This window comes from Bicyclus anynana, chromosome 16 (genome assembly GCF_947172395.1).
Source record: "Bicyclus anynana chromosome 16, ilBicAnyn1.1, whole genome shotgun sequence".
Taxonomy (NCBI): domain Eukaryota; kingdom Metazoa; phylum Arthropoda; class Insecta; order Lepidoptera; family Nymphalidae; genus Bicyclus; species Bicyclus anynana.
Window position 1 is genome coordinate 8,794,044 of NC_069098.1, and position 12,027 is coordinate 8,806,070.

The 12,027-nt window shown below is 36.8% G+C and overlaps 1 protein-coding gene across 1 annotated transcript in view; it reads left to right on the forward strand.

Annotated features, from left to right (window-relative positions):
- The window catches only part of LOC112044029 (serine/threonine-protein kinase SIK2), a 113,196-nt gene extending 101,496 nt beyond the window's left edge, over positions 1–11,700 (forward strand). The window contains exons 8-10 of the mRNA XM_024079749.2: positions 76–251; positions 537–2,976; positions 7,353–11,700. Coding sequence (XP_023935517.2) covers positions 76–251; positions 537–2,976; positions 7,353–7,451 — 2,715 coding nt within the window. The 3' untranslated portion in view covers positions 7,452–11,700. The remainder of the gene's footprint in view (positions 1–75; positions 252–536; positions 2,977–7,352) is intronic.
- The last annotated feature ends 327 nt before the right edge of the window (positions 11,701–12,027 follow it).

The window sequence follows — 12,027 nt, forward strand, 5'->3', positions numbered from 1 at the left end:
GTCACCCAAGGGTCCCATTAGAAACACGACTCCAGAATACCTGGAGTATCACAACACAATTTCTTTCACCACCAGAGTCTTCGCTCGAACAGTTACGACCACCACGCGGCGATCTACCTGTTGCTGCTGGAGCGGCTGCGGGCGCGCGCGGCTGGGAGCGACTGCCGTAGGCCGACCCGCCGGCCCTCGTCCGTCGCCGACCAGGCGCTGGCCAGGGAGGCGCACGACGCCAGGCGGGAACATCATAACAGGCAAGTTACATAAATTTACTTCCTTACTTATTTACTTGTCGACGCCAGCGACTACGTGAATACATAACATATGAACTACTCCTTTACACACGTATCCTATCCTCTGTTACTATCTAAAAGCATCTCGTCTATGGCCTTCCTCTCCTTTTGTATCAGACGTTGTAAATAGAAATTTGTGTGTACTTAGTAGTTGTTTTCAAATAAAAAAAGATTAACAATCGTCGTTGCTATATAGATATTTTATCACGAAGTAATAAATCTGATAAATTACATTTTACGTTCCAGATTACTGCACACGGGCGATCAATCGAGGGATTACAACAGAGCGACAGCGATATCAGCTGCTCCGGCCGATTCCTCGTCGGCGGAGACGCAGCGCTTGCTGTCGCTTGCGGGTGTGAACATGACCGAACAACGGCTTCTCCAGCGAAGTTCTGACCCTTCGGACACACACCGGAGTTTCCTAGTCGCGAACCTAGACGCAGCGAGAAACCATGAAATGGAGTCCACGAGGCTCCTGTCCATGCGCAACATCGACGTCTCCCAATCCAATCAAAGGCTAGGCTCCAAACTGAGCGACACCACAGTTCCAACTCATAGACTTCTCACTTCCACGTATGAACAACAACAAAACATTCTAAAACAATCCAGTGAAGACTGCAGACGGTTATTGCAACAATCCACCACTGTAGGTCCGGAAACAAATAAACCCAATACTGATGGCACGCGCCTGTTGACCTCGTCTAGTTTCGATTCAAAATGTGCTATCGATGGAGGCAGAGGGGCTTCATCGACAGACCATAGCGCAATAGCAACTTTTCTTCAAAATTCTGCTTCGGCGACTAATTTTAACGTGGAAACAATTAAATTACCGAGTTCCACGACGTTTACAATGTGTTCGGAAGCAGCCAAACTTATGAATACGTTGCAACAATCGCCACTACCTTTGAAGGGCGCAATAAATCTCAGCACTAGCCCTATACCTTCGCAATTCACAGACACTAAACTTAGTAGTGTTCTAGAACAACCGAAGCCACTCGAATCTACTAGATTAGTATCTCAGGCTCAGCAGCAGGATCTAAGTCGACTGCAAACAAGTACACCTCCTTTTAAGGATTACATGAATCACCTTCCGAGTTATTCGTATCTACAAAACACTGCCCTACCGCCCGCATCGTCCGAAGCCAATTATTCCGTAACGTCCACTTCCAATGATTTATTTCCGAGTACGCTATACAGACCGGATAGTAAATTTTCATTAAATAGATATACCACTGGTCAATCTTACGCTCCGATGCTTTCAAATAATACTACTGAGCCAGCAAAATTTCAACAACAGTATTCGTCGTCAACAGACGAAGGTTGTGAGACCGATATGGAAGACGTCGCAAACATGCCCAGCGGAGTACAAAACAGGTTAAGTTCGTATGCGAGTTCCAGTTCCAGTAGTGGAGTAGTGACTTTTTTTAACAACAAAAGCCTCAGTCAGAACCTCAGTTGCGATTCGTCACAGAGCAATTTTTCCGCGTTCGAAAGCATCGATTACCAGTTGTCAGATTGCTCAAGCGAATTGACTAGCAGTCTACCTAGTTGCACGACCAATGAAGATAAGCTAGCTTATGAAACAACTTCACTCGTTAATACTAGTCCAATGCATCCTTGTGTTTATATTTCTTCGTATAATAATAAAACTCCTGGTACTGGTTTTATCGCAAGGCACAATCCGATAAACTATCAATCCGCCAATAAGAACTGCCAGCGATCCATCACTCGGAGCCCCGTGGATTTCAGAGAAGGACGCCGCGCTAGCGACGGCCTCGTCGCGCAACAAGCCGCTCAAACGAATGAAACTCAAAAGAATACCCTAGCCTTTAATAGCCAAAGATTAAACGAAAACTGTAAAGCGAAGGGCGTTTTAGAACTTCACCTCGTTCAAAAAGAAGCGCAACAGTTAAAAACTCAATACCAGTCTTCGCTGCCTGCAGAGGAAATGACCCAGAGACAAATTCAGCACAACCAGTTCGCAGCTAGTTTCACTCCACACTATTTAGATACAAAAAATCCTACTCCAAAGCGGATAAGTCTCCCGGAGAACTTTAATTACTCGAGCACTTCCCCACCGATGCCGGCGAGTCCCAAAATGGTCGCCGCGCTTCAGGATACTTCGGATCTAGCGCACGGAGCGTCTCTGTCCTCAGTCAGCAAACCACCCCTTCAGCAGCAGCTAATGCAACATAGACTGTTTCAACAAAAGCGACAACTGCTTCAGAAACAAATGACTCCCCCGAACTTACCAGTGCACGATATGGGAGCCCTGCATAGTCTTCAAGTCGGCCTAAGCAGACGGCAAATGCTCCGGCAGCAGAGCTACAAAATAGCACAACAGCAGCAAATTCTGCCGCCCTTGCCTTTAACGGAGTCCGAGAATAGGGACTTGCTCGCATTCCAGGCGATAGTTGAAGATCCAAATAGGCTAAAGAGCAAAAGCGACGAGAGCCACGAGGAAGCGAAATTCGCGTATCAAGGGTCAATGGACATTAGTATACACAAGGATAGATTAGGGAACGAAAATTGGTCCAACTTGCCGTCGAGTCTACAAAGCGCGTGTCAGATCTCCGAGATGAGCCGGCGGGAAGGGGAGACGGAGGGCGCGCACGCCGTGGAGGCGCCGCTGTGGCCGGGCCAGTGGAACACGTCGCTGTTCCAGCCGCAGGCCTGCTTCCAGGTATTTCAACAGATCAACTAGTAGATCTCCACGTAGGATAGTCGTAGATATGGTAGTGGCGATTGTTGCACGCGATATGTAGCCCGCTCCACGACACGTAGACTTTTATTCCCTAGCCTTGTACGATGTGAAAATTGTTGATGCAGCTGATACTTACAGAAAAGGACGTTACGAAGATCTGTCGCAGAATCAACGACGAACGTTGGCGTACATCTAGTGGCGTAAATATCCCCTAAACTTGATGCAGTTAACAGGCACATGATAATATGTTAAGGATATCAATTTAACTTTATCTGATTAGTTGCGATTTGACATTTTTAGAGGTGGGTGCCTTTTCAGAGTCAACAATTACATACACCGCTGGTAACTTCATTCTTATATTTATTTTATAATATCACATTATAAAGGCTATATTCTATTTAGGAACGTTGTTGCGTGGATTGGACTTGTCATGAGGCCGAGCTTAAAAGCCGTAGGCTATTTTAGTATTTTAGTCAAGTACAAACAATTTTTGGATTTGTTGCCCAAAAATCGTACGTACTAGACTAAACTACTGAAGTAGTTCGAACTAGGCATTATAGGGCCGCTACTAGATGGAACTTTGGTCTCATTGTAATCTTACGTATTCGTTTATATTGTAACGTAGATGGTACTGATGTTATAAAGCTGAAAGGCATGATATGAACTGTAGAGTGCATGACAATAATAGTGCTTTAAAAACAAATAGCTCGTGGTTAAGTCAGCAATTATTATATCAAATTGCCTTTCAATAACAATTTTTATAACAATATTTACAGTAGGTCGATAATTATGATTTTAATTATCCGATGATGTTCAATTTGTACTCGATTTTAGCAATTTATATCGCAACGTTCATTCCTGTTGGTTATACTGACGTATCTCTATTTTTGTTTTACTAATTCCAATAGATTATTTTTTTAACCTGATACGTACATGCATACACACATTGCTCGTGTAGTGTGTACGTGGTTATGATACGCTTCATGTCTATAATAAGAGACTATACAAGCATTATGTGTTTGGGATACCAGGATAAAAAAATACTTTAAATTAACTTGCCAAATATTGTAATATAATAAAATAATAATGTAGATTGAGAGCTTTGACAGCCTTCTTGATTTTATAAAAGCTGGAAGTTTTTCTGCCCATGCTCTTACCGCAGATAACTACGATCAGCAATTACTTTTGAACCGAGATTGCTTTGCGAGGCAGCAGGTTTTAACCCACTATCGTCCAAGTATAAAGTTATTTTTTGTGTTTTCCTGAGCATAATCAGAAATCATATTATCACAAGTTGCCAGCTCGTGGCAACATTTCAAAACAGTTAAAGATAAAACTATAACTATCTTGCGAAGGGTTGCCACTAGGCTAAGTGTCTGGCGGTTGGGGTAATGATTTCTCATGATTATTATCATCATCATTAACAATCCATATTCAGCTCACTATTGAGCACGAGTCTCCTCTCAGAATGAGAGGTGTTAGGCCTTAGTCCACCAAGCTGGCCCAATGCGGATTGGCAAACTTCACACACATAGAGAAATAAATTCTCAGGTGTTCAGGTTTTCTCACAATGTCTTTTCTTCACCGTTTGAGACAAGTGATATTTAATTTTATTAAATGAAAATTTGGAGGTACATGTCCCGGACCGGATTGGAACCTACGCCCTCTGAATCAAAACCGAAAGGCAGGGGTCATATCCACTAGGTCATCTCACTGATGATTTCTCGTGATACCTATCCAGTAGGAAATATCAAAAAACCCAGTGCCAGATTAATGAAACTTGACGTCCTAAGCAATCTTTCCCTACTCGTACGTAAACCTTACTTATTCATACGGATATAATGTTTGACAATTATTTTTCATAATTGTTATAAACCAATTCGTACGGTTTATGTGAAAATAGTCACTTTCAACTATTACCAGGAGTCATTGACCTATTATAATAAAAGGACGCACAACCATGTAGAAAATTTCACTTAAAAATTGGCCAATTTTGCTTTGACAATTTTAGAGTTATTGGTAAAGAAAATTATACCTAAAGGCCTTTAAATATATTGCAATAAAATCCCAAATTAAGAGCAAATTCAACCTTAACAATTGAGTTTAAGGTTGAGTTTGCAAATGCGACTACTTGAATTGAGTGCCAAGAAGTTTTGTTTGGCACTCATTGGGGACGTTTTTTGGTCGCTGATTGCGCATTCACTTTTTAATAGGCGATCGATGCCATGAGTTGAAAAACTTACAGCTTTTATAAATGACAAAGGTCATATAAGCTCCTAAGACTTAGACCATAGATAGCGTTGTACACAAACCCTATACTCAACTAAATTAATCTTTAGTAATTGACTGCTTTAGTTTCCAATAATCTTTAATTTTAATGAATTTAGTATACAGTATTAGGGTTTGTGTATAACCAATCAACTCAAGAATAAGTGATTTAATTTAATTGCATTTTAAATTTGTATTACATCACTGAATTATGTTCCTATATATTATTATTTATTTAATATTCAGCCCAACGGTATCTAGGGATACATATTATTTTCGATTAATATATTATGCTTTCATATAAGTAACTATTTATGATTACTATTATAAGTAGCAATCTAATATCGTTTGAAACTAGTTTACTTTGTAAAAGTCTGTATTGTACAGGTTGATTATTATAATTAATTGCTAACTAAGTAAGTAGTTATAATGTAATATTCTATGTAAGATGTGATAGCTTTACTTAGAAGCAAGTTTTATTTAAAATGTAAGTAAATGTAAAATTTATAATAGTTTTATTGTTTTATTTTATCACCTTATTTATAATTTTTGGCTTTTTAGATCGTGTAGATGACACGGCATGTATTCGTAATTAAAGTGTTTTTCAGATAGCATGCGTATGGTGACAGTTGCCTTATGACGTTCATAATGCGTACTATTATTGTGAATCGCGGCAAACTTTCAAGAGTGAAACGAACAGTCACTGTACTCATGCTATCTGAAAAACACTATATGTATATGTGCTAGCAACATTACAAGTTATAGCTCGATTTATAGGTTTTACCTAAATTAAAAAAAATACGAGTCACAGCTTTTTTTATTATTTTTACAAGTTATTCTTTGGCTACAATCTCACCTGATGGTAAGTGATGATGCAATCTAAGATGAAAGTGGGCTAACTTGTTAGGAGGAGGTTGAAAATCCACACCCCTTTCGGTTTCTACAACGACATCGTACTGGAACGCTAAATCGCTTTAAATAGGTAGGGTGGTAACTAGCCACGGCTTATGCCTCCCACCAGCTAGACCTGGACCAATTAAGAAGATCTCAATCTGCCCAGCCGGGGATTGAACCCAGGACCTCCGTCTTGTAAATCCACCGCGCATACCACTGAGCTACGGAGGCCGTCAAAAATGACTTTGTTTTTATTATTCTCTACTACTCCGGAGGCGGAGGATCTGAATAGGAATTATTTATACATTTGTAGAGTAGGTACGACAAACTACTTTGATTTGAGCTTTAAAATCTTAATAACGTTGTTGAAAGTTGCAGAATTAGGATACAAGAGGATGCAAGTATTCAGTATGAGATTAAACAAATAACAACATTGAACAACGTTAGTTGGCAATTGAACTAATGAAACAGAAGAGTATTTAATTGTCATACAGAATAATTATTAACAAAAAATAATGGGTAAAACTTTTAAAAATATGGAGCTAATTATTTTAATCTGGCAACCCTCAGCGTATTCCCACACTGATTTTACGTGTTTTTTGTAAAAGTAACACGCGATTTGCGTCCATGGCAAGACGTGTGGACTTGATCACGTGAAAATGAAAAAAAAAACATCGAGAGAGTTAAAATACGTTCTTTGATATAAACACTCAAACAAAAGGTAAGTATGCACCAAAATAAATAAGATAACGGATATAAAATACTCAGAAAGAAAAATAAACCAATCAATTATACTTAACTTCATTACACTAATAAATTACCTAATATTCAAAGACATAGGTAATATGCTATGATATAATAGCCCGCCAACCCACATTGAAGTAGCTTGGTGGGTTTATCTAAGCTTCACATTCCTCTTTATAAAAAGGGAGGCCTGTGGTGCTAACGTGCGAATCATGACGAAATTTCAACCAATGGCGGCGTTTCAACCAATCTCTTTATTTCCCAACGCAATGAAAGAGATAGCGATGTTTCTGGTAGAGGCGTACCTAATTTGTTGACTTTGGCTATTTCTATTCACGAGATTTTCTCGTTAGTCGCATATTGCCCTTTTTTGGGCCTTTAAAATAGACTGTTAATGAATAGATATAATAATGATACCTATCTGATTACGTTTATTTTGTCCATTTCAGTCCAGCTGGCAAGGTCACAGTCTGCCGCCAACTACCAACATGCTGCCATTGAGCGAGAGCCCTATTCTGGAGCTGACAGAACAGATGGAGTCCATATAAGTCGCCTTGGCTCATTTTGAATAATCGCGCAATATAATTTTTTTCAAAGGTACCCTCATAAATCACGGCCAGCCTCAAAAAACCCTGGTAGTATCTAGGTGTTATCGTTTTCAGTTTTTGGTTTAATTTTTTGTGATTTATATATTCTGTATTTAACGTTAGCGTTACACGCCTGAAGTATTTTTTTATTAAACAGCAAATCTACTGTTAAAACACTGTCGTTGGGTTGGTAACACTGGAGGGCGTTGTAGTATGGAATGACAGTAAATGTGGTGTTGCCATACAGCAAGTTTTTTAGTTCCATTTTTAATAACTTCTAATCTTTAATGTCGCACTATATGTATTTTGAAAAACCCTGACCTTGGTATTTTTGGGTCGAACTTAAACACACCATAATGGGTTGGAATATATACCTACCTATCTGCAAAACATGAGTTGGTATGTGTAATGTTGAAGAAGTATTCTCTATAGTGTAAACCAAACCAACTATCGCATCTACCTACCCAAATATTTTTATCTATAAGTATTGTTCCAAAGTAAATTGGTATCCGGTAAATAAATGATGCATTAAATATTGCAAGACGCAGTTTGGTTTCGCTTTCATGTCGCAAAATATCGTTATTATATGAAATTGTTATGTAAGCCACTGACGATCAAGTAATATCACATGCCTGATGCCACATTCGTCAAGCCGTTAACGCTGCAGGCATATTTGATCGTCAGTGGCTGACAGCTACAAATGTTGATGACTGTCTTAGGGATATACACAAACTAATAAGTCTGTATAAAAGTAGCATTGTCCGAAGCTCTACATTCCGTCTCATACGAAAGAGGAGGTATACAAAGCAGCGGGACGATAATTAGGCGGATGATATAAAATCAAGAAAATCGAAGCTTGCCATCATGGCATTTTTTTTTTTTTTTTTTTTTCATTTATTTAGGAAACAAACAGCATTAACATAAAAACAATAATTTACACATTTTAGAAACACTTAAGCCAATTAAGTTTCCATGGAAAGATCGTACATACACAATTAGGGAGTTGGCAACAAGACTTATTAATAGTAAAGAAGAGTAGAAAACAAATAACATAATAGAACAAAAAATAAAGTAAAACGGTGGCAATCTATAGATGCATGATTATCTAAATGGAAAAAACCGAAAGGTATTAAAACTCTCTCGTGCTGACTAATGCGTAATTCACTAATATTCAACCGTTTCCTAATCTACTATTACCTAGAATATTTCCCTTCACCTACTCTCTCAAATGAAGTAAATATCTGTAATTGATCCATTAATGTTTGTGTGTAGACGAGGCATATAAACACGGCACCCTGATCACTTGTATTTTACGGAAATGGAAATGGAAATTTTTAAGGAACTGTAGCTAATATGAACACACCATTATTTGCTGTATTTTTCAGATTTTAGATTTAACTAAACAATTATTTTATTCTTTATTTCGATAAGCATTTTATTTAAGTTAAAATACCTAGGAAGGTATTGTTTTATTATTATTTATAGCAGACTCAGGGCCGTTGCCAGGGAGGGAGGCAGGTAGGCCAGGGAGGTTACCGTTGTGTTAGAATTATAAAGAAATAATCAAACGTCGAATTATGTCCTGCTGTGTTCTTTTATTATATACTTACATTTAAACATTTCAAGCACTTTATAAAATATACCGTATTTAGAGAGCGAATGTACCTAGTAGGTACTTATTATTGTGAAATTCGCCAATAAATTAAAGATTCCTAAAGAATTGTTAAATTGATTGATCTAATAGTGATAAGCAATGTGACAATATGAAAATAGGTTAAAGTGTTACGCATAATCGAAATATTACTCAATTATAACTATGAATATGCGATAGTGGCTTTTAAAATTGAAATCTGATGTTAGTATACTGTTTGTTATAAAAACTTATCAGGTTTTAACAACATCAAGATAGTATTCTTCGTTTGGAATCACATAATATCTTCAGTTGGTTTCTAAAAGTTTATTTTATTAAAGTTTATTCTGCAAATGTACTTTAATATGTCATCTCCTATCTATACTTTTAACGGTTGATCAAAAAATATTTTATCACTAAATATAATATCAGATTATTTACTTTACAAACTTATCGTTGTGAATTTTATCGCAAACAATATATTTTATAATTCCTAGGTAAAAAAGTTTTTTTTTTATATGTATATGTATATGACTTTGATATGATAAAGTGACAACTATAGAATACGAATTTATCACTTAAGTCACTATCGCACACCTTGTATATAAACCTACCTCGTAATTTATATATTTTGTGTAAAACAAGACTGAATTCAGTGTCAATTCAGCTCAGTGGCAACAAGCAATACATTTTTTTCTCAGGCATAACTAAAACATCAACATATTAATTATTTCTTATACATATATCATCTTTGAATATACTACTCCAAAGGTTTTTTTTTATGTTAAGTGAATTCGCCGCGAATTCTCAAGTGATCTTACCTATTTTAATTAGGTACGAATGTGCATAATGTCCTCACGTATGCCCATTGCCCATACTCTGGGAATACGTAAGGATGATGTGAGCTGCATCGTGCCCATGTAGTACTCTGTGGTATTCCATAAACGTTGCCATTTCAATCCCTTGTTTTGAAATTGATTACATGAACATATCAAATTTGTTTAAGTGTTATTGTGTTAAGGTAATGTTAAGTTAAATAATCGACATAATGTATTGAAAAGGGCGTCGCCAGACTAACCTAGAGAGGGAAAGTGGATTATGGAGGATAAAAAATATGAAAGTCTAATAATAAAGAGTATAAACATACGTATAAACATATTTCAAAGCATGTAAACAAAACTGCCATAGGACGTTAGTTTGCATTGCATTAAGATGTATTTTTACGGAGGGCAGTTGTCACTCCCTGCCTTCCCTTGGCGACGCCCTTGTGTGTTTATATACCTACCTACAGCAAATCATAAGTAGTTTTAACGTAGAAAGTACCTAACCTAAGTTTATCTTCGAATCACAGCGTAGGTACATTGTATGTAGAAATGTTACAACATTACGCGCTCATTATAATAATTAACTAATCTAGGCCAATTTAGAAGTCAAATAAATTTCTGATAATTGGATTCGATTATAATTTTCTTTGTTTGGACTGTTTTTTGTCAGACTTAATTTTTATATTAATGTCAGTGAAATAGCCATATTACACAACATGAGATTCTGTAACTATTTACTATCTATATACCTACCCACCAAATTATTATTATTGTTTCTCGGATCCAATAATATAGGTAATTACTTTTTAAAATTACCTGTTCTGGTAGTCGCTTAGTTCGGCTCTACCTCTTAAGTATTTTTCATGCATTCAAGATCAATACACGTTGTATCTTTGAAGTTAGTCTTTCTTTAAAGCTAATTCTAGTTCTTATCAGTCTCAGTAGCTATAATTCACAACCGTTAATGGTGTACGAAGCTTTATCGAACAAAAACAATAACTTACATACGTAAGAAGAATGTAACAATTTAGTAGGTTTAAAATAATGATTACTTATATAGGCGGACGTAGTATAGGTGTTTGGAAGCTTTTACACAAATAGAAATAATGCCACTGTATGATATTCCGTCAATATTAAAATTAAACTTCATGTTAATCGTGTTTATTTATAGATACATAGATCTGTAGCTAATTTTATATAATAATATATACTTCATAAGGGCCTTATCACACTCTGCTTCTAAAAGATCTAGAAGTACCTATTTCTATAGTAAGAATTAAGTAACATTGTTGGTATTTATACAATAGATTGCGGGCCTGAGTGTGCTGGTTTAGTATTACGCCACAACGTATTCAAAAATATTAAAATTTTGGTTTTTAAAAGTAGGTTTGGTGCAGAACCTTAAAAATATTCGGTAATTTTTAATACTGGAAATTACAGTATCTATCGAACCCCCAGGAGCGGTCGATCAGTCGAGAGTTACTTTTAGTCAATTGAGGAGCGTGGTATTTTCCTAGTACTGGAGTCATAAGTGACTATACTTTTATGGACTGTCATGATTATTTAATTATATTTTTTGTATTTAGGTACAATTACTTCTTTCAAGCAGCATAGTCAATCTCTGCACCTAAACCTAGTTTTCAACTAGATTTTACCGTTAATCGCCGTTTCGGTTGTGATACTGCCGTGAACGACTAAAATGTTTGTAACAATTTAAATATACTATAGGAATTTCAATAATACAATACTTCACGAATTCTGTCTTTTATTTTACTCAGACTACCTCAGTACAACATTAGGTAAGTCCGTATTTTACGAACCCACCCAAAATCAACCACTGGCTACTGCTCTGGGAAAACAAAAATTAATAATATGTACCTACTTACAAAAAAAGATATGCTCTGCAAAATGTATGAAGGTCAAAATTTATACATAGTTTAAATGAATTCTAGTACGTATGAGTACCTAAGTAGTAGAAAAAACTAGAATTAAAATTAAAATTTAAGCTAAAGTGCACAATGGTTGACTAAAATCTGACGTAAACGTTTGGTACAATATTTACACAGCACGTACTACTACAAGC